The sequence below is a fragment of the Solea solea genome, chromosome 18, assembly GCF_958295425.1.
Source record: "Solea solea chromosome 18, fSolSol10.1, whole genome shotgun sequence".
NCBI lineage: Eukaryota > Metazoa > Chordata > Actinopteri > Pleuronectiformes > Soleidae > Solea > Solea solea.
In genome coordinates, this window is record NC_081151.1 from 24,362,299 (window position 1) to 24,384,798 (window position 22,500).

Consider the following 22,500-nt stretch of genomic DNA (forward strand, 5'->3'; position numbering starts at 1 on the left):
GATATTGATGATGAATGGGAGCTCATCTGACCTTTGACATCACTGATGGCTGCGACACAGAAAATTCTTTTGACTTAATATGAAGCACTTTATTCTGAAGAGGTTGTAAAGCGGTCTCAGACTCAGACTGGACTAAAGCCTACTCTAACTGGTTCTAACTGGACTTTTAACTACTGGTTCTAACTACTTGATGTAAAAAGTGGAACATTCTGGACTGAGGGGGACTAAAGTGAACTGAGGGGGACTGGTAGTGGATTTACAGCAGTTCATTGGATAGACCTCCTCCTCTCCCACATCGTCACCATGGGAACAGTGACTGTCTTTGCTTGTACTTGTGTGTGATGTCATTCATTAAATTATTAAACATTTTAAAACATTATTGATCGTTTATTAATCACAATCATTTTGTTCAGGTTTAAAAATAAAAACAAGCAACAGCGACGACATTGATGCTTCATTTCCTGTGGTAGCCCCTCCCACAATCTCTGACATCACTGGCTCCAATAAATAAACAGATCAATAAAGTGATGGTTCAATGATGGTTTGTAAAACTGATCACATTCATTGATCTATCAATGATGATCAATATGATCAGGGCGATGGATCTTTACTCTGATGAAGTAAAGTCAATAAACTGCACATGAATAAATACAATCATGACATCAGATGGTGGGAGGTGGCCTTGTATTCTGACCCGCCCACAGTTCCATTCACTTTAAAGTGAGGTCAGTATCATCAGACAGTCACATGACTTTCACCTTTAACCTTTAGCATCTGTGTGTGTTTAGCTTGATGTAGCTTCAGCAGGCAGAACGTTCCTCCCTCGGACTGTGTGCACCACCGGACTGGACCAGACTGTGTTCACCACCCGACCGGACCGGACCGTGTTCACCACCGGACCGGACCGGACTATGTGCACCACCGTACTGGACCGGACTGTGTTCACCACCCGACCGGACCGGACCGTGTTCACCACCGGACCGGACCGGACTATGTGCACCACCGGACTGGACCGGACTGTGTTCACCACCGGACTGGACTGGACTGTGTTCAGGGCTAAACAATGACATAATCAGTGATTCTCTGTATGAAGCCGTCTGATTGGCCGGAGTCTGCGTTGTATTCACTGACATCATCGACTGATTGTCCAATCACAGCAGTCCTGAGTTGTTGTTGTTGTTCCCATGGCGACAGATGTCACTGCCAGCTGTGAGGCTGCAGGAAGTTGGGCAGTGTGCTAATCTGGTCTGGGCCAGACCGGACTAGACACCTTAGCGCCTGCAGCAGGAGGGGGGGCGGAGCCAGACCACATAGCCAACTGAACACTCGCTTTCCCAGCAGGCTTTGCCAGCGCTGCGGCTCCTCGCGCACGCAGCGCGGCAGCTGTGGATAGGGCAGAAACAGCAGCAGCAGGTCGAGGCAGCGGCGGGCGTGGCGTCGCTGCGCCGCGCCGCTGGAGACGAGCGTCTGCAGCGCGGTGTCGAGTCCGTCGGGCCGCGCCCCGTGAACCAGCAGCAGTAGCAGACAGTCTGCGCGCGACAGCTCCAGCGCCACCCGCACCGCCGTCTTTCCCGCGTCAGAAACGTGCGCGCAGCTGCCGCAGCTTTCCAGCAGCTGCTGTCGCTCGGTCGCCGTGGCGACGTCCTTCAGCGTCTCCACCATCGCGCCGAGGATGGACACGCGGTCGTAACGCACCGCCACGTTCAGGTGCGGTGTTCCGCTGCGGTGGCCGCAGCAGATGCTGCAGCGCGGCGCTGTGAGCGCGCTCAGTGAGTACCTGTCGAGCAGGTAACGCGCATAGTCTTGGTGATCGTGCACCAGCGCGTACAACAGCGCCTCCGATGGCAGGAACGCTCGCGGGCGCCCGTCCTCCCAGCAGAACACTTCCATGGCGCGCATGTCCTCCAGCAGCCACGCGGGAAGCCCCTCCCTCACCGCGCAGTAGAAGGAGAACGACGTCCGCTCGCACTGACGCTCCGACATGACGTCATTCTGAGAGGCCAGTAACCACGGCAACCACGGCATCACGGTGGACGCTGTCAAACAAACACACACGCACACTGCACTCTTTTATAGCTGCCCTGGCCACGCCCCCTCGCTTCATCTCCTCCCAACGCACGCTGACCCCGCCCCTCGCGCCAGCAGCTTCATTTCCATGTGTGGATGTTTGTTTTGTGTGCGGGGGCGGGGCTGAAGGGCGGGGCTGCGAGGCGGATCAAGTGTCGGGCACATTCCGAACATTCAGAACCGGTTTACCAGAGACAGAGGCGCGAGATTTAATGACGTCATGTTTGGATGTTGATCGTTGACACGTGATCACAACACAAGTCTTTTTTTTTTCTCCCTCTGTGTGTGTGTCTGTGCGTGTTTGTGTGTCTGTCTGTCTGTGTTTGTGTGTCTGTCTGTGTTTGTGCGTGTTTGTGTGTGTGTGTCTGTCTGTCTGTGTTTGTCTGAGTGGGTCTGTCTGTGTTTGTGTGTCTGTCTGTGTTTGTGTGTGTGTGTCTGTCTGTGTTTGTGTGTGTGTGTCTGTCTGTGTTTGTGTGTGTCTGTCTGTGCGTGTTTGTGTGTGTCTGTCTGTGTGTGTTTGTCTGAGTGTGTCTGTCTGTGTTTGTGTGTCTGTCTGTCTGTCTGTGTTTGTCTGAGTGGGTCTGACTGTCTGTGTGTGTCTGTCTGTCTGTCTGTGTGTGTCTGTCTGTGTTTGTGTGTCTGTCTGTGTTTGTGTGTCTGTCTGTGTTTGTGTGTCTGTCTGTGTTTGTGTGTGTGCGTGTTTGTGTGTGTGTGTGTGTTTGTCTGTGTGTGTCTGTCTGTCTGTGTGTGTGTGTCTGTCTGTGTGTGTCTGTCTGTGTGCGTCCGTGTGACTGATTTGTTAAAACATTTGGAAACTCTTCTCCACAGGTTCGGAACCAGATCTGAACCAGGTCTGACCCAGGTCTGCTGCTGTGGTTCAGATCCGAGGGTTAGATGATGTCATGTGATCTTTTTTGCATGTATATAATTCTGTTTCTTTGTTAATTGTTTATTAATAATACCCATAGAATATACACACTATAACCCTCAATAACTCATAGCTCTTTGACAATCTACTTATATCTTCTTTGAAATCATTTCTTGTGAGATCTTGGAGGGAAAATTAAAAACGCCAAAAAAACAAGAAACAAAACTAGGTTTCATCAAAAAGATTGAAAACACTGCCAATAATAAATCACAACCATATGAGAAAATTCTCATCACTTGTATTGATTCGGTATCAGCGACGTCAGTGACGTCACGTTCTCCTTTAACATTTAGCATCTGTGTGTGTTTAGCTTGAATTAGCTTCAGTAGGCGGAACGTTCCTCCCTCGGTCTGTGTTTACCACCGGACCGGACTGAGAACTCCGCAGCACAGCAGCTCAGAGAGTTTAGTGTTACTTTGCTCAGGGCTAACTGTTAGCCCGAGTTAGCAGCCTTCACTTGACCCGGTCCGCTCCGAACTCGTTATGCCCGCGATGCTGCAGAGAAATCCGGAGGCTTCGGGTAAAAGGAGAGGCCGAGCTCCACCGGGCAGTGGTCCCGGAGCAGCGGCGAACCCCGGCGGGAAGTCTCTGTCCGGTAATGGAAGCAGCTCATACAACTGCTGGGAAGAAGGAAGTTCAGGCTCCAGCAGCGACGACGAGCATGGTGGGTACGAGCCTCGGTCACCGCGGTTCTGCCGAGTCTGCGCGGTTCTGCTCAGACCTGCTGTGTTCTGTTTGTGCAGGAGGGGGAGCAGGAGGAGGAGGAGGAGGAGGAGGAGGAGGGATGCGGGTCGGACCGCAGTACCAGGCTGTGGTTCCGGACTTTGACCCGGGTAAGAGACGGAATGTGTTTCGAGGCCTGATAATGACATTCAATTCAATTCAACTTTATTTGTACAGCACAAATCACAACATACATGATCTCGAAGTTTAACACCAGGGGGCAGCACTGAGATTGAACAACTGGACCCGTGAGGGACAGAGGACAAGTGAGGCACAGAGGACAGGTGAGGGACAGAGGACAGGTGAGGGACAGAGGAGAGGTGAGGGACAGAGGAGAGGTGATGGCCAAGACAGAGCACAAGTGAGGGACAGAGGACAGGCGAGGGACAGAGGAGAGGTGATGGACAAGACAGAGCACAAGTGAGGGACAGAGGACAGGCGAGGGACAGAGGAGAGGTGATGGACAAGACAGAGCACAAGTGAGGGACAGAGGACAGGTGAGGGACAGAGGAGAGGTGATGGACAAGACAGAGCACAAGTGAGGGACAGAGGACAGGTGAGGGACAGAGGAGAGGTGATGGACACTCACACACTCACTGTAGATCAAAGCTGAAAAGACTTAAAAATCCTGAAATCTGCTTCATATCTAACATTTAACAACGTGTGTGTGTGTGTGCGTGTGCGTGCGCGTCTCTGTGTGCGTGTGCGTGCGCGTCTCTGTGTGCGTGTGTGTGTAGATGTGGCTGTGGTGGCTCAGCTCACAGAAAATCCTGGGATGTTGGTTTGGATCCCGAACAGAAGCCTGAACCAAACTCAGTGTAAGAAATTTAAAAATAAACACAAACAGAATAAAAATGTGTTTGTTGTGAAGTAAATATGTAACGTGTGCGTGTGTGTGTGTTTGTTTGTTTGTGTTTGTGTGTGTTTCAGTGGATGAATACATCAGCATCGCCAAAGACAAACATGGATACAACATGGAGCAGGTACAGAGTTAAACTGTAACAGTACCTGTGCGTCTGTACCTGAGCGCCTGTACCTGAGCGCCTGTACCCGAGCGCCTGTGCCTGTACCCGTGCGCCTGTACCCGTGCGCCTGTACCTGTGTGCCTGTACCTGTGCGTCTGTACCCGTGCGTCTGTACCCGTGCGCCTGTACCCGTGCGTCTGTACCCGTGCGTCTGTACCTGAGCGCCTGTACCTGTGCGTCTGTACCCGTGCGCCTGTACCCGTGCGTCTGTACCCGTGCGTCTGTACCTGAGCGCCTGTACCCGTGCGCCTGTACCCGTGCGCCTGTACCTGTGCGTCTGTACCTGAGCGCCTGTACCTGTGTGTCTCAGGCTCTGGGGATGCTCTTCTGGCACAAACACAATGTTGAAAAATCTCTTGCTGATTTGCCAAATTTCACACCGTTTCCTGACGAGTGGACGGTTGAGGACCGAGTCCTGTTTGAACAGGCGTTCAGTTTCCACGGCAAGAGCTTCCACCGCATCCAGCAGATGGTATGAGTCACCAGTTTACCAGTGTAACCACTTAACTGTGTCACCAGTGTAATCAGTGCTGTTTCCTCTGTGTGTGTGTGTGTGTGTGTGTAGTTACCTGATAAGTCCATGTCCAGTCTGGTTCGCTTTTATTACTCGTGGAAAAAAAGTCGCAGTAAAACGAGTTTGATGGATCGACAGAGTCGTAAACACAAGAGAGAGAGAGGAGACAGGTGAGACGCCCCACAGGGGACATTATCACAGGGGACATTATCACAGGTTGCTCACATGTAACTGTAGGTGTGAATTATGTTTGTTTCAGTGATAATGAAGGTGAAGATGGAAACAAAAATCCTCTGAGTGACTCGGAGTTTGACGACAAGAAGGAGGTGACACTAACTAACTGTTTACACTAACTAACTGTTTACACTGTTTACGCTTACTAACTGTTTACACTAACTAACTGTTTACACTTACTAACTGTTTACACTAACTGACTGTTTACACTAACTAACTGTTTACGCTTACTAACTGTTTACACTAACTAACTGTTTACACTTACTGTTTACACTAACTGTTTACGCTTATTAACTGTTTACACTTACTGTTTACACTTACTAACTGTTTACACTAACTAACTGTTTACACTGTTTACGCTTACTAACTGTTTACACTTACTAACTGTTTACACTAACTGACTGTTTACACTAACTGTTTACGCTTATTAACTGTTTACACTTACTAACTGTTTACACTTATTAACTGTTTACACTTACTGTTTACACTTACTAACTGTTTACACTTACTGTTTACACTAACTGTTAACGCTTATTAACTGCTTACACTTACTGTTTACACTAACTGCTTACACTTACTGTTTACACTAACTGTTTACACTAACTGTTTACGCTTATTAACTGCTTACACTTACTGTTTACACTAACTGCTTACACTTACCGTTTACACTAACTGTTTACACTAACTGTTTACACTAACTGTTTACACTAACTGTTTACACTAACTGCTTACACTTACTGTTTACACTAACTGTTTACACTAACTGTTTACGCTTATTAACTGCTTACACTTACTGTTTACACTAACTGCTTACACTTACCGTTTACACTAACTGTTTACACTAACTGTTTACACTAACTGTTTACACTAACTGTTTACACTAACTGTTTACACTTACTGTTTACACTTACTAACTGTTTACACTAACTGTTTACACTTACGGTTTGCACTAACTAACTGTTTACACTAACTGACTGTTTACACTAACTAACTGTTTACACTGTTTACACTGACTAACTGTTACCATTAACTGTTTACTAACAGTTTATTAATTGTTTACGGACATTTATGGTTTTCAGGTCAGTTGTGGATTAGAAAGGTCAGAGGTCAAACCAACAGCTGGACTGAAGGTAAGAATGTGAAGAACCTGTCTGTCTCTCAGTGACCCATTTGTCTGTCATTGACCCGCCTGTCTGTCTCTCAGTCAGGTGGTAAGGCGTCTCACAAGCTGAAGAAACGTCCCCCCAGAGGAATGTTTCTGAAACAGCAGGACGTTGCGTCTCTGTCGTCGTCCTCTGCTCAAGGACTTGTCAAAAACCTGGAAGGACAATTGGTCTCTATCAAGAGACAGGTGCCTGCCTACCTGCCTGTCTGTCTGCCTGCCTGCCTGCCTGCCTGTCTGTCTGTCTGTCTGTCTGCCTGCCTGCCTCCTTTTCCAAAAATGAAGTTTAAACAAATATGAACCTGTGATTCATCTGATTAAGTTGATATAAAGTCAAATGTGTCCTGTAAACAACTGATGTCTGAAATGAATTCAGATAGTTACATTTATTTATGAGACTACAATGTATGTGTGAGTATAAATGTTGTCCTCACTGCTGCAGCTGCAACAGTCTGTCTGTCTGTCTCACTCTCACCTGTCTCACTCTCAGGTTCAGAACATCAAGCAGGTGAATTCTGCTCTGAAGGACAAACTCAGCTCAGGAGTGGATGAGTTCAGGCAACATGAGGTAACCATGGCAACCTGCTGCTGGATGTTGATGCATGTTGAATGACTTCATTCTGTCCTTTGCATTGTTTGTTGACGTTGTTTGTTGTTGTTGATGTTAATGCTGGGGGGTATTCCATCAACGTAGCTAAGAATTGCCAGACCCTAACCCAGTGTAAGCTTGAAGCTTGACTAAGCTCCACCTCCCAATCTAACTCCAAGTCGTTCCATCAAGTGAAATCAGCTGGCTCCACCTGACGCTTAGTCAAGCCTCACCTGTTAAGCCTCAACTTGTGCACGCCCACAGGGAAAATAAATAGCCCATTCTAGACGAGCGCGGAAACTGTGAAAAATGCCGAAAAGCAAGAGGAAAAGAACGTGCAGAGATGTTCTCCGCAGCGGAGCAAACCCTCCTCATGGAGGTATATGAGGATTACAGCCACATAATCCCAAAGAAGGGCAATACCGCGGCAATCAATAAAGCCAGGGATGTGGCGTAGCAGAATATTGCCGACAGGCTGAATGTGTAAGTGACAAAGAAAATGAAGTATTTCAGCATCATCATGTTATATAAATCCTCCATCAAAGGGACAACATATATGGAGACAATAATCTACCTATTGATTTCTTGATGGTTTTTGTTTTAAACTAATCAATTATGTGGACCTATTAATGCAACCAAAGCCCTAAAATGAAAAGGGCTAACCCTCCGCTGCAGAGAACATCTCTGCACGTTCTTTTCCTCTTGCTTTTCGGCATTTTTCACAGTTTCCGCGCTCGACTAGAATGGGCTTTTTATTTTCCCTGTGGGCGTGCACAAGTTGAGGCTTAACAGGTGAGGCTTGACTAAGCGTCAGGTGGAGCCAGCTGATTTCACTTGATGGAACGACTTGGAGCTAGATTGGGAGATGGAGCTTAGTCAAGCTTCAAGCTTACACCCAAGTCTGGCAATTCTTAGCTACGTTGATGGAATACCCCCCTGGTTGTTTGTTGACGTCGTTGCTGGTTGTTTGTTGACGTCGTTGCTGGTTGTTTGTTGACGTCGTTGCTGGTTGTTTGTTGACATCGTTGCTGGTTGCCTGTTGGCTGACCGTGTTGCCGTCTGTTGCCAGGCGACACAGAAGTTTAACTCGCGGTGGACGACAGAGGAGCAGCTTCTCGCTGTTCAAGGTAACGTCTGAACTTCCTGTGACATCATGGTTTTAAACCTTCACTGTAATGAGTCAGTGTCTCTCTCTCCTCTTGCCCAATCACACGCAGCCATCAGGAAGTATGGGCGGGACTTCCAGGCGATCTCAGATGTAATTGGTAACAAGTCGGTGGTCCAGGTGAAGAACTTCCTGGTGAACTACAGACGCAGATTTAACTTGGATGAGGTTCTTCAGGAGTGGGAGGCGGAGAATGGAATGGAGGGCGGAGCTGAAGGAAGCGATCGAGGCGAGGACATGGACAAGATGGAAGCCTGTCCCAGTGAGGAGGACATGAAGGAGGTGAATTATGTATCCCAGAATCCTCTCTGACTGGAGAAGTGTGCTGATGATGTCAGACTGGCTGTTGTTATTAAAGTATGAGGACACAAAGACACAGGAGGACACTTACTTTGTTTATTTACTCAAAATGCAAAACTTGTTACTGTTGACGTCACACACTAGTGAAGGTAAACTTTGTCTTCACAGTGTCTTCACAGTGTCTTCCAGTCAGTGTTCAGAAGTTAGTTGAGACCTTAACTAGTCCTTTTCTGCTTAACTACTGAAACTATTGTGTTTTGACTGTGTCCTGCAGGACTCGTCCTCTCCTGTCGACGCCCACAATCCTCTGCCTTCCTGAGACGCGTGACTCCGCCCCTCTTGTTTTAATGTGTTAAACTTGTATTGATCAGTTGATGATGAGGTGAACGGAGTTCTCTGGACCAATCACAAATCACACCTGACCTGTCAGTCATGCTGGTGGTGTGGGCAAAGGTGGGCGGTGCCTATCGTACTCTGAAGCAGCCATATTGGATGACATCACTCTGGAGCTGTCGTCCTGTTTTCTGGATTTTATGAAAAATAATTAAACCAAAGTGAATAAAAAAAAAACCATGTGTCACTTCCTGTTTTGTCATAACCTGAGTCCTGAGAAACCCGCCTGACCTCCGGGGGGCGCTGTGTGTTGTAAAATGCAGAGACGGAGAAATCCCTGCATGTTGCACCACACAGCGCCCCCCGGTGGCCAGGCTCCCTCCCGGGGCAGCTGGGGGATTTCCTGGGCGGAAGCTGTGAGGGGGTTTCCAGTGTGATCATACCAGTCGCACACACACATAGACCAGAGAGCTAGAATCACGGACCTGGACCTGGACCCGGACCCGGATCATGAGGACTTTACTGGAGGCCTGGAGGTTTGGAGGACGCCGCACCGGCGGCTCGACGGTTTGAACCCCGGAGACAGAGCGTGCCGATCCGCGGAGCTGCTGACAGTAAGACCGAGGACTAGATTCATGTAGGTGTCCCCGAGAGACGGAGACAGAGACCGACTGTGAGACACTGTTGTTAGCTCTCACCGAGCTAAAGAAGCTAATAGTTAGCATCGTTTCGAGTTTATATCAGCTCATCGAGACACAGACAGGCTCAGAGAGACAGACAGAGACGCAGACAGGCTCAGAGAGACAGGCAGAGACGCAGACAGGCTCAGAGAGACAGACAGAGACGCAGACAGGGTCAGAGACACAGACAGGCTCAGAGACACAGACAGGCTCAGAGAGACAGACAGAGACGCAGACAGGGTCAGAGACACAGACAGGCTCAGAGACACAGACAGGCTCAGAGAGACAGACAGAGACGCAGACAGGGTCAGAGACACAGACAGAGACACAGACAGGCTCAGAGAGACAGACAGAGACGCAGAGAGACAGACAGAGACGCAGACAGGGTCAGAGACACAGACAGGGTCAGAGACACAGACAGGCTCAGAGAGACAGACAGAGACGCAGACAGGGTCAGAGACACAGACAGAGACACAGACAGGCTCAGAGACACAGACAGGCTCAGAGAGACAGACAGAGACGCAGACAGGGTCAGAGACACAGACAGAGACACAGACAGGCTCAGAGAGACAGACAGAGACACAGACAGGCTCAGAGACACATACATAGACATAGACAGGCTCAGAGACATAGACATAGACACAGACATAGACACAGACAGGCTCAGAGAGACAGACAGAGACACAGATAGGCTCAGAGAGACACAGAGAGACAGATAGGCTCAGAGAGACACAGAGAGACAGATAGGCTCAGAGAGACAGACAGGCTCAGAGAGACAGACAGGCTCAGAGGGACAGACAGAGACACAGACAGGCTCAGAGAGACAGACAGAGACTGAAATTGAAAAGAATGATCCTGGACCTGGTTCAGATCTGGATCCTGTGATAATGGTGAAGGTTCAGAGTAAAACCCTCACAGCTGACAGGAAGTGTTTTTAATCACATGATCTTCAGGTCATGTCAGCGGGGAGGAGTTCTGACGGGAGGGAGGTGCAGATTCCACTCCAGCAGGTGGCGCCCTCCCTGGCTGCGTCTCTCTCTGTGGCTCCTCCCATCACCCCCCCCTCTCACCGCCCGGCCAATGTGTGGCCCCTCAGTGACCCTGTCGCTCCACAAGGTATGGATTCAGATGTTTTATAATGACCTCAGGTGACCTCAGGTGGCCTCAGGTGGCCTCAGGTGACCTCAGGTGGCCTCAGGTGACCTCAGGTGACCTCAGGTGACCTCAGGTGTGTCTCTGTTGCAGGTTTTCTGCCTCTTCATGGAGGATTTCGAGATCACTTTGTAGAGAGTCCAGAAGCTAAGTACTGCTGCGAGGTGTGTCGCCTGGTTCTGTGTCAGCCGCGACAGACGGAGTGTGGACATCGCTTCTGTCAGAGCTGCATCAACAACATCCTCAGGTGAGACACACAGCTGAGGACTCATCCAGGTCTACAGGCTGCTGAGGAGAAGTCCACAGAGATGATCAGTGATTATGGAGCTGCTGGTCCTCTGCTGCCTCGTGTGGTCACCAGCAGCTCTTTCCCTCACTGGTCTTCTCTGGTACACTTGTAGTCTGGTGTAGTCTTTTGTGATGCTGCAGTTCCTCCTCTGACCAGCAGGGTTTCTGTCCTCTGTCCTCAGTCAGCCAAACCCAGTGTGTCCAGCTGACATGGAGCCGCTGTTTAAAGACAAGGTGAGCAGGAAGTGACATCATCATTGATGATGACTGATTGACGGATGATGGCTCATGTGTGTGTGTGTGTGTGTGTGTGCAGATCTTCAGGGACGTGTGCTGTCACAGGGAGATCATGTCTCTGAAGGTCTACTGTCGCAGTGAAGCTCACGGCTGTCAGGAACACATGAGTCTGCAGCAGATACCTGTGAGTGCTGTTACCATGGTGACACGCAACCTGTCAAACAGCACATTGAACCGCGTGTCCCCCTCTGCAGGAACACCTGAACGTCTGTCCCTTCTTTGAGGTCCCCTGTCCTCTGGGAAAATGTAAAGAGCGAATGATGAGGAAGGAAATCCCTGATCACCTGAGCTGGAAATGTAAACACAGAGAGAGCAGCTGTGAGTTCTGCGCCACCAAGATGCCACTGACAGAACTGCAGGTAACCAGTGACATCACTGCTGACATCACTGCTGATGACATCACACAGAAGAAATAACATGTGACCCATGTTTTCAGAAACACAAAGACACCGTGTGTCCAGCATTCCCGGTCTCCTGTCCAAACCACTGCTCGTTCTCCTCGTTGCCCCGGAGTGAGGTACTGACCCAATATATTCTCCAGTGTCCCACAGCAGTGTCCCACAGCAGTGTCCCACAGCAGTGTCCCACAGCAGTGTCCCACAGCAGTGTCCCACAGCAGTGTCCCACAGCAGTGTCCCACAGCAGTGTCCCAGTGATGGATCATTGATTGACTGATGAATGAATGAATGAATTTGTGTGTGTTTCAGCTCTCCAGTCACCAGCATGACTGTCCCAAAGCTCAAGTGAGTTGCCAGTTCCACCGTTACGGCTGCGTCTTCAAGGTACCTGCTCTCATCGTCATGGTTACCATGTGCCGTGTCTTTGATGGAACACACTTGATGATGTTTGTACTGTAAACATTCAGGGTTTGAACCAGGAAATGAGGCAACATGAGTCCACGTCTGCAGCCGAGCACTTGAGAATGATGGCCAACAGGAGTTTGGTGCTGGAGAACAAGGTAACCAGTAACTAGGTAACTAACCAGTGTACATAACAGTGTGAGTTGAGCTGACTGGTGTTTGGGTTTGCAGGTGGAGGATGTGAAAGGAGAGCTGTCAGAGCGATACAAGGTGCTGCCTGCGCTCAGCAGCCGTCTGTCTGAACTGGAAAAACACAACGACGAGCTGAGAGACAAGAATCGTCAGATGGAGCAAAAGCTGGCGACGATGCAGGTCTCACGATAATCCACGTCTTTTGTTGTGCGTTCAGGTCTGACAGGGACACTGTGTTGTAGTACAGTAGCATATGTTTTCATGTGGGGATTAACAGAAGGTGTGAAACGTTAGATAATAAATCAAACTCATCCTCCGATTATGTCAGATGACGTCAACATCAACCAGATTTGAGACTGATCCTGAACACCAGTTTCTGTCTCTCCTACAGAAACTGATGAGTTCTCACTCTGAGAAGCTCCTGGAGGTGGAGCTGGAGCTTCACTCTCTCCGTCTGCTCAGAGACGAGGTGGACAACCTCAGAGGAACTCTGGACAATGTCCGCACCAGGCTGAACGCTCTGGAACAAGGGGGACGCAGTGGAACAGGATCCACAACACACCCTCTGGGTCAGAACATGCAAACACATCTGGGGACTCGTTTTAGACCCTCAGTCCCTGGTCCCCCTCATCATCTGTCCCCCACCTCTGGACTTGTCCCGCCTTGTGTCTAAACAGCTGCTGTCCCTCCTGTCCCTCACTGATTCCGTCTACTTTCTATCTTTTACTTCTTGTAAATATTTACTAACTGTTATGGTTAGTGATAGTCATTAACTGGGTATGGTAAGTGATAGTCATTAACTGGTTAGTGATAATTACTAACTGGTCATGGTTAGTGATAGTCATTAACTGGTTATGGTTAGTGATAGTCATTAACTGGTTATGGTTAGTGATATTTACTAACTGGTTATGGTTAGTGATAGTCATTAACTGGTTATGGTTAGTGATATTTACTAACTGTTATGGTTAGTGATAGTCATTAACTGGTTATGGTTAGTGATAGTTACTAACTGTTATGGTTAGTGATAGTCAATAACTGGTCATGGTTAGTGATAGTCATTAACTGGTTATGGTTAGTGATAGTTACTAACTGTTATGGTTAGTGATAGTTACTAACGGTTATGGTTAGTGATAGTCATTAACTGGTCATGGTTAGTGATAGTCATTAACTGATTATGGTTAGTGATAGTTACTAACTGTTATGGTTAGTGATAGTCATTAACTGGTTATGGTTAGTGATAGTTACTAACAGTTAGGGTTAGTGATAGTCATTAACTGGTTATGGTTAGTGATAGTCATGAACTGGTTATGGTTAGTGATAGTTACTAACGGTTATGGTTAGTGATAGTCAATAACTTCATCTGCCCTTCACCTTCACATCTGCCCCCTCACAGAGGCTCGGAGAGTGGGTGACAGGCAGTAAGCGTGTCTAGTAGATGTTGCCAGCTAAACCATTTAGTTAGTTTTAGTTGAGTTAGTTGTATTCTGGTTACAGTTGATCTGTAGATTTAGTTAGTTGGTTGTATTCTAATTCAATTCAATGACTGAAATCCCCTACAATTATGATTTGCTCTGTCTTAAGCACGAACTCAGATAAGAACTCTGATAGATAAACTGTGACCGTTGGTGTGACCCTCACCAAACCAGCTGCCCCCTGCTGGGTTAAATCACACTTACAGTCACAGTTCATCATTCTTGTGGCTTCACTGCAGCAGGGTCAGTCACATCAGGTCCAGCTCTTTTTCTCCCTGGAGTTTGATTTGAACCTCTTCATGGTTTCTTCCAGTTCCATCTATGTTGTTGGAGATCTAAGATCTAAGTGGTTTAAAACGTGTCTTATTGAGTCTGGTTGTGTATATCACTTTTTATAGTCATTTTCAAACACCTTATCCATTTGTCCAGGTGTGTTGGTCATGGAATCTCTCATTTGATGGACTGTTGTCTCAAAGTGTTGCTCGCTCGTCCTTCACTGTTGTTTTCACTTCCTGTATTTGTTTCATTGAGCTTGGATCATTGGAGTTTTTATGCCGCTCTTCCTGGGTTAGTTTAAGTCGAGCTTTCTTGTGATATGAGTTTCCTCCACAGAATAACAGGACCCACTTCCTGTTGTGTAGTTCTCTCTGTTCCTAACATTCATTCACACGCTGTGTTCCTTTACAATGATCCGACAGATCTGTGTTTAGATGTTTTCTCTGTGCTCGTTGGATCTAGATGTTGTACTTCCTGCATCTGGACATCCATTCCTTTTGTTTGGTTGCTAACCTCCCACAAATATTTATAAAGCGTTGACGCTTCCACTTCATCGTCGCCATTTTCCTCCGTTTCACTTCACTTGGGGGTTTTGTAGATTTCTCCTTTTTTCACGACTGTTCTCACACAGACTCCAGTCATCGTTAGTCAGGGGGAGACACACTGATGACATCTAACTGTCACTCATCTTATTCTTAAATACTTGTCTCCTTGCAGCGCCCCTGGAGACGCAGCTGAATCGCCATGACGACATGCTGAGTGTCCATGAGATCCGTCTGGCAGACATGGACCTGCGCTTCCAGGTGCTGGAGACGGCGAGCTACAACGGGACTCTGATCTGGAAGATCCGCGACTACAAGAGACGGAAACAGGAAGCGGTGGCAGGAAAGACGCTGTCGCTGTATTCACAGCCGTTTTACACCGGATACTTCGGATATAAGATGTGTGCTCGAGTTTACCTGAACGGGGACGGCATGGGCAAAGGGACACACCTGTCTCTGTTCTTTGTGGTGATGAGGGGCGAGTACGACGCCCTGCTGCCCTGGCCGTTCAAACAGAAGGTATACAGGTGCTTTGTCTTGACACAGTGATCACAGTCACTTTTGACTGACCGTCAATATGTATACACATACATATATATATATATATATATATATTTATGTATATATAGAATAATGAGAGAAGGATTTTTTTTAGACAATTTCTTCTGACTTTCTTCAAAGTCAGAAGTTTACATACACTAAGATTATTATGCCTTTAAACAATTTGGGAAAGCCCAAATGAAGATGTCATGTCTTTGGGAGCTTCTGATTCGGTTTATTGACAACATTTGAGTTCATTAGAGACACACCTGAGGATGTATTTTAAGGCACACCTGAAACACGCTGCTTCTTTGTGTAACATCATGGGAAAGTCGTGGACTTGCACAAGTCTGGTTCAGCAGTATGCTTCGGGTCATTGTCCATTTGGAAGAACCATTTGTGCCCAAGCTTCAACTTCCTGGCTGATGTCTTGAGATGTCGCTTCAGCATTTCCACATAATGTTCTTTCCTCATGATGCCATCTATTTTGTGAAGTGCACCAGTCCCTCCTGCAGCAAAACAACCCCACAACATGATGCTGCCCCCCCCCCCCCCCCCCCCCCCCCGTATTTCACAGTTTGGATGGTGTTCTCAGGCTTGCAAGCTTCTCCCTTTTTCCTCCAGACGTAACGATGGTGATTATGTTTGACCAGTTTGATTTTAGTTTTGTCAGACCAGAGGACACGTCTCCAAAAATGAAGGTCTTTGTCCCTGTGTGCATTTGCAAACTGTAATCTGGCTTTTTTATGTTTCTTTTGGAGTAATGGCTTCTTCCTGGCAGAGTGGCCTTTGAGCCCATGTGGGTACAGTAGTCGTTTCACTGTGGATAATGACACACTCTTACCAGCTTCAGCCAGCATCTTCACAATGTCTTTTGCTTTTGTTCTTGGGTTGACATGCACATTTCAGACCAAAGCACGTTCATCTCTGGGACATAGAACCCGTCTCCTTCCTGAGCGGTATGATGGCAGGGCATTTCCATGGTGTTTATACTTGTGGATAATTGTTTGAACAGATGAACCTTCAGGCTTCTGGAAATTGCACCCAAGGATGAACCAGACTTGTGCAAGTCCACAATTCTCTTCCTGAGATCTTGGCTGATTTCTTTTGACTTTCTCATGATGTTACACAAAGAAGCAGTGTGTTTCAGGTGTGCCTTAAAATACATGCACAGGTGTGTCTCTAATGAACTCAAATGTTGTCAATAAACCGAATCAGAAGCTTCCAAAGACATGACATCTTCATTTGGGCTTTCCCAAATTGTTTAAAGGCATAATAATCTTAGTGTTTGTAAACTTCTGACTTTGAAGAAGTTTAAGAGGAAAGAGGAATTTAAAAAAATTAAGAGGAAGGGACAGACATTCTGGCGCAACTGCTGTGCAACTCCGGCTTTTCGACCCACCATCACATTGGCTCCGTCACTTCCAAGTCCAACAACCCGAGCCATAGCGACCCCACGGCCCGACAGCACATCTTTTATTTTTGCTGTGATGCATTCAGCAGTGCCAGAGGGAACTGCGTGATTGCCGCTAAACACAGTTTCAGGCTCCCCTTTCTGTTGAAGTGTCACGTATGTGATTAGCATTTTCTCCACCGTGATATTAGTGGTTTCATCTACTATTATTCCAACATATCTGCTGTTGGCCATGCGGTCAATATCAATATCACTGGTTATGGTCTCCGCTAAGGCCTCCTCCATCTGACTGACTGTCTCATGGTGGGTGTATGTGTGTGCACTGTTGAGGTTTGGACAGGCGGCAGACTGTAAGAGATTTATCAGAGATTTATCAGAGATTTATCAGAGATTTATCAGAGATTTATCAGGTCAGGATACAGGTGGCTCGGGGTGTTTGTTTTAGCCATATGTAGCACAACCTTAAGTTGTGTTTTTAATGCCTCGTTGCAGGCAACCTGTGATTTCTCCACATGCTTAATCATAGCCACACTCTGGTTGAGCGCCCTCGAAGCCTCAAGGTGGCTGTGGCTACTTTTGTGGTCAGTTAATGCTGATTTCTGCATGTTCGTGCATCCTCGGACAAATCCGTTGCTCATATTCACTTTTTGTCGCAGAACATTTTTCCATCCTCCCTCCTCAGCCAAGAGAACTCTGTACTCCCGCCTAACCTCCTTGCTGCCGCTTCCTCGCTCCGCCGAGGCCAAGGGCTGAGCTTGTCCTTCGTCTGCATCTGCATCCATCCCTCTTTTTTCACCTCTTTTATCAACATCGTTATTGGGGGTTTTAAAGAAGCTGATGTACATATATATATTAGGGGTGGAACGGGTTAGGGTCAGGGGTTAGGTGTGTACTGTTCGGTTTATGACGCGTAGCCTAGCGTAGCATAAGCCTTGCGTCAGTAACACAGTCAAGTTTTGTTTCTGGTCAGATGCAGGAGGAGGAGCCTCAGAGCTGGAGGATGCTCCAGCAGCAAAAAGTGTAACTGTTGCTATGCTAGCAGCAGTATTTCAAACATGCTAGCACATCTGCAGAGCGTGACACTCGACAGCACAAGGACGAGAGAGTGGAGTGAGAAACAGCAGCATTTCAACAGTAATGAGGGTGTTTGAGTGAAAGATGAAGTGGTGAATATTCAGCCACACTCTGACTCCTGAACTTTATGAAGACATAAAGAATGACAGGGCCATTCTTTATGTCTTCACAGCGCCAGTCGCTGTCATTCAGAGAAGATGAGAAGCCCCGCCCACAAGTGAACATGTTTGTGACGGACTGACACAATGGAAACTGGAATAAATGTAACAATGATGTTCTTCATCCCGGATCAAGCTGCCTCATTACTTCACTTTTTGCATGATTGCATGACATGATCAAAAAATCATCTCATTATTAGGCTATAGATCTGATACATGGTATTTTTACAGTGTATAAAAACAACCGAACCGTTCCACCCCCAATTTATGTACATATATATATATATATATATATATATGTGTATCTGTTTCCTATAAACCACAGCAACTGAAGCTCCACCCATTCTTTGTAGATTTTTACAATGACTGCATGAATATCATGATATGAATGAATGAATATCATGTTCCTGTGTCTCGGTCAGGTGACTCTGATGCTGATGGACCAGGGCCCGTCCAGGAAACACCTGGGCGACGCCTTCAAACCAGATCCAAGCAGCAGCAGTTTCAGGCGTCCCGCCGCAGAGATGAACATCGCGTCTGGTTGTCCACTGTTTGTCTCACAGAGCGTCCTGGAGACAGGCAGCTACATCAAAGACGACACCATCTTCATCAAGGTGAAGCTAACACGCCTGCACCACCACTGAACCACCACTACTGAACCACCACCACTGAACCACCACCACTGAACCACCACCACTGAACCACCACCACTGAACCACCACTACTGAACCACCACTGCACCACTGATTGATTGATTGAACAGTCTACTGTCTTTTGTGATTGATGCAGGTTACCGTGGATACCTCTGACCTTCCTGACCCGTGAGCTTGTGACCTCAGTGGTCTAAGATCAGCTGACCTGTCCATGTTCAGCAGAGCAGAGGATGATGGGAAGGATCTGCGAAGGTCCACCTCAGAGGAAGTGGCCAATCAGAGACCCCCGTACAGACCAGAGGACGGGTCTTCCTGTGATTGGCTGGTAGCCTGCAGAACTGATTTATGTGTTTGAATGGATGAGTGTTGCTATGACGTCACCATGGTGACATCACTCAGAGCCAACATGGCCGCCCGCTGCAGTCAGGACAGTGCTGCTGCTCGTTATCGATGCCATGCATCGACTTTTACTTCCTGTTTATTAACTGGTTACCAAGGCAACCGAGGAAATTCACCTCACCCGCAGAGAAGCACTGAAGACCAGCACCAGAGACCAGTAGAGACTAGTATGGGTCAGTAGAGTCCGGTCAGCTGCTCCTCTGTGGTCTCTGTGAGTTTCTTCACCAATTCATTTGCACAGTTTTCAAGTTTTTGTTTGTTAATGTGTGAAAATAAAATGAAAACATGAATCATTTACAGTGTTATTGCTCACACACACACAGTGTCTCTCTCTGTCTCTCACTTTATCGTCATGGTAACGTACATCTTACAGTGCCACATTGTTCATACACTCTTATTTACACAATATAAACACACATGTTATCAGTAGCTGCTCTTCTCTCTTGTCCACTGGCTGTCTGTCTGTCTGTCTGTCTCAGTCAGTCCAGTAGGTGGCGGTAGGGCGCCTCTAATCTCGTTTGCCAACCGTGAAGACGCATAAGAAGAAGAAGAAGAAGGAGAAGGAGCAGCAGCAGCAGCAGCAGCAGCAGCAGCCGCAAGACCAGGACCAGGACTGTGTTTTTGTGATAAACACCAGGAAACTTGTTTAAATCAGCGGAACCGGAACCGGGAGCCGCTCATTTCACCGCGGTGAGTTAAACGGTCGTTTCGTCTGTAACAGCGTAGTAGGTCGATGCTAACAGGCTAGCAGGCTAAGAGAAGTTACCGAAGTTATTGATTTGTGGGAACTTTGAGTTTGAACCGGAGACTGAGATCAATCAGTTTATCGATCATCGAAAGTTAATATTAGTTTGACTTTAATTTAAGCCGAAGTTTCATTTAAATCAAAGAAAGCGCTTCACAGGAAACAAACAAACAAGCCCCGCCCCCTCCTCCGTCAACAAACACGTGACAAATATTGACGTGAAACGGAAACGCTGTCATACGTTTGACTGATGATGTAAGGTGTCATGTCCTGCGTGTTGTCCTCTAAATGTCGTTATGTGTTTACGTCACAAATGTCAAAATCATTCACATTAAATCAAAGTATGTTGCTCGCCCCGCCCCGCCCCGCCTCCCCTTCCCTTCCCTGGGTAAGGCACCTCCACCAGGTGAAGGACAGACCAGGTACCTGGTAAACCACAAAGACCAGACAGTCCTATTGAACCAACAAAACTCAGCTCCTGATTGTGGGATTTATGGAGGGCCCCGCCCCTCCCTGTGATTGGTCAGCTGCTGTCTCTCAGATCAGTCACAGTTTTGTTTTTTTGTGTGTTTTTTTTAATTCTCAGATCAAATGTTTTTCCTGAAGTGTGAATCTGCATCTGTGCAGCTTCTCCGACTGTTTTCTACCAAACCTTTACCCACTCTCACTCTGTTCACCAAGGTAACCACGTCTCTGACATCACCATGACATCACTCACACACACACACACACACACACACACACACACGCGTAAGCAAGTTTCCCTGACTTATCCACAAGTGTCTTCTGTAGGACCCGTGTCCTCTGTGTGATGACGCCAAAGAACGACTGGAAACATTTAAACACAGAGTGAGTCTGAGGCACGTGCAACCATCCAACCACACGCACATCCAACCACACGCATATCCAACCACACACACATCCAACACGTCCAAGCACACATCCAACATGGAGGAGTTGGTTGTCTCTTACCCTCTGTGTCTGTCCCTCAGTTTGTCCTGCATCAGTCTCACTGAGAACAGACTCTGGTTGGACAGATACCAAGCACACGCATATCCAACCACACGCATATCCAACCACACGCATATCCAACCACAGGCACATCCAACCACACGCATATCCAACCACACGCATATCCAACCACAGGCACATCCAACCACAGGCACATCCAACCACAGGCACATCCAACCACACGCACATCCAACCACACGCATATCCAACCACACGCACATCCAACCACACGCATATCCAACCACACGCATATCCAACCACACGCATATCCAACCACAGGCACATCCAACCACACGCACATCCAACCACAGGCAAATCCAACCACACGCATATCCAACCACAGGCACATCCAACCACACGCACATCCAACAACGCGCATCCAACCACACACACATCCAACACGTCCAAGCACACGCATATCCAACCACGCACACATCCAACACGTCCAAGCACACATCCAACATGGAGGAGTTGGTTGTCTCTTACTCTCTGTGTCTGTCCCTCAGTTTGTCCTGCATCAGTCTCACTGAGAACAGACTCTGGTTGGACAGATACCGCACGCATATCCAACCACAGGCACATCCAACCACACGCATATCCAGCCACGCGCACATCCAACAACGCGCATCCAACCACACACACATCCAACACGTCCAAGCACACGCACATCCAACCACACGCATATCCAACCACAGGCACATCCAACCACGCGCATATCCAGCCACGCACATCCAACAACGCGCATCCAACCACACACACATCCAACACGTCCAAGCACACAACCCCTAACCCTAACCCACGTATCCAACCACAAGCATCCAACCACACACACATCCAACTACACACATCCAACACGTCCAAGCACACATCCAACATGTAGGAGTTGGTTGTCTTTCACTGCGTCTCTGTGTCTGTCCTTTAGTTTGTCCTGCAGCAGGTGGACATCAGTCTCCCTGAGAACAGACTCTGGTTGGACAGATACAGGTGGGACATTCCTGTTTTCCACCTCAATGGACAGTTTGTGATGAAGCATCGAGTGGACACTGCTCTGCTGGAGAAATTGCTGCAGGATGTTGAGAACGTATCAATCGATGTCCAATAATCAATAAAACCTATCAATCATTCATCAGTGTGTCTTTGCATTCATTCATTCAGTCAGTGTGATGTCACAGAGGCTCCACCCTCCAGGTGGTAATGTGTGACATCACAATCCCTGAACATGACACCGGTCTCACCTGAGTCACCTGACCTCTTCCGCTCATCAATATTTAACCGAACTGTCGTCCAATCACAGTCGTCCTGCAACAATGTCACTGGGAAGTGCAGTGAAGTGGCACGGAGTGTAGGGGTCGTCATAGCGACGCTCGGGTGTGTTTTCAGTCGGTGCAGGTGTGTTGATGGCGTCCGGTGGCTTCGGCAGCAGCAGAGCTGCAGATGTTCAGTTAGCTCTACAGCGAACCAAGAGGAAGATCACAGAACTGCAGCTGAGCAGCAAGTACGCTCAAATCCAGGTTTAAGTCCAGGTTTAAGTCCAGGCTAAATTCATGTTAATTTCAGGTTTCTGGATCAGATGGATCCAGTTATGTGTGAGGTAGATCTACATCGGAAGGTCTAGATCAGGTGGATCCTAGATTTGGTTGTTGCTTTGCTGTTGAACTGATGTGTTTCTTGGTTTCCAGGGCAACGAGGTCACAGATTCCAGAGGAGACCACGTCAAAATGGCCGCCGAGCAAGGAGCTCAGGGACTCTCTGGTCGACATGTACACG

General features: G+C 47.8%; 5 protein-coding genes across 14 annotated transcripts in view; 4 read left to right on the forward strand and 1 right to left on the reverse strand.

Annotated features, from left to right (window-relative positions):
- The window catches only part of tecpr2 (tectonin beta-propeller repeat containing 2), a 15,979-nt gene extending 15,600 nt beyond the window's left edge, over positions 1-379 (forward strand). For all 4 annotated transcript variants that reach the window (XM_058614817.1, XM_058614819.1, XM_058614820.1 and 1 more), the window contains one exon: positions 1-379. This exon is cut by the window's left edge and continues 137 nt beyond it. In XM_058614817.1, coding sequence (XP_058470800.1) covers positions 1-30 — 30 coding nt within the window. In that variant the 3' untranslated portion in view covers positions 31-379.
- Positions 367-2,162, reverse strand: ankrd9 (ankyrin repeat domain 9). The gene has a single exon (XM_058614826.1). The coding sequence runs from the start codon at positions 2,023-2,025 to the stop codon at positions 1,198-1,200; it is 828 nt and encodes a 275-aa protein (XP_058470809.1). The 5' UTR covers positions 2,026-2,162; the 3' UTR covers positions 367-1,197.
- Positions 2,163-2,803: 641 nt separating this feature from the next.
- rcor1 (REST corepressor 1) lies at positions 2,804-9,271 on the forward strand. Its single transcript, XM_058614823.1, has 13 exons — positions 2,804-3,659; positions 3,739-3,828; positions 4,456-4,536; positions 4,649-4,701; positions 5,054-5,215; positions 5,309-5,427; positions 5,517-5,583; positions 6,571-6,621; positions 6,696-6,842; positions 7,144-7,221; positions 8,312-8,369; positions 8,460-8,689; positions 8,982-9,271. The coding sequence occupies exons 1-13, from the start codon at positions 3,479-3,481 to the stop codon at positions 9,024-9,026; spliced, it is 1,362 nt and encodes a 453-aa protein (XP_058470806.1). The 5' UTR covers positions 2,804-3,478; the 3' UTR covers positions 9,027-9,271.
- Positions 9,272-9,432: 161 nt separating this feature from the next.
- traf3 (TNF receptor-associated factor 3) lies at positions 9,433-19,267 on the forward strand. Of its 2 annotated transcripts, none has more exons than XM_058614579.1 (14): positions 9,433-9,654; positions 10,674-10,836; positions 10,966-11,119; positions 11,343-11,394; positions 11,477-11,581; positions 11,652-11,816; positions 11,894-11,974; positions 12,165-12,239; positions 12,323-12,415; positions 12,489-12,629; positions 12,841-13,018; positions 14,915-15,258; positions 18,348-18,539; positions 18,715-19,267. In XM_058614579.1, the coding sequence occupies exons 2-14, from the start codon at positions 10,677-10,679 to the stop codon at positions 18,748-18,750; spliced, it is 1,776 nt and encodes a 591-aa protein (XP_058470562.1). In that variant the 5' UTR covers positions 9,433-9,654; positions 10,674-10,676; the 3' UTR covers positions 18,751-19,267. The 2 variants fall into 2 exon arrangements, with proteins under 2 accessions (XP_058470562.1, XP_058470561.1); XM_058614578.1 differs by having other exon boundaries at positions 9,434-9,677.
- An 83-nt stretch (positions 19,268-19,350) lies between these two features.
- mipol1 (mirror-image polydactyly 1) overlaps positions 19,351-22,500 on the forward strand; it is a 24,998-nt gene continuing 21,848 nt past the window's right edge. For 4 of the 6 annotated variants that reach the window (XM_058614580.1, XM_058614582.1, XM_058614581.1 and 1 more), the window contains exons 1-2: positions 19,351-19,667; positions 22,413-22,500. The exon at positions 22,413-22,500 is cut by the window's right edge and continues 1 nt beyond it. In XM_058614580.1, the coding sequence (XP_058470563.1) occupies positions 22,452-22,500 (49 nt within the window). In that variant the 5' untranslated portion in view covers positions 19,351-19,667; positions 22,413-22,451. Of the gene's footprint in view, positions 19,668-20,308; positions 20,404-20,514; positions 21,858-22,412 lie in introns of those variants that run through there. The other 2 variants (XM_058614583.1, XM_058614585.1) reach the window with 2 other exon arrangements.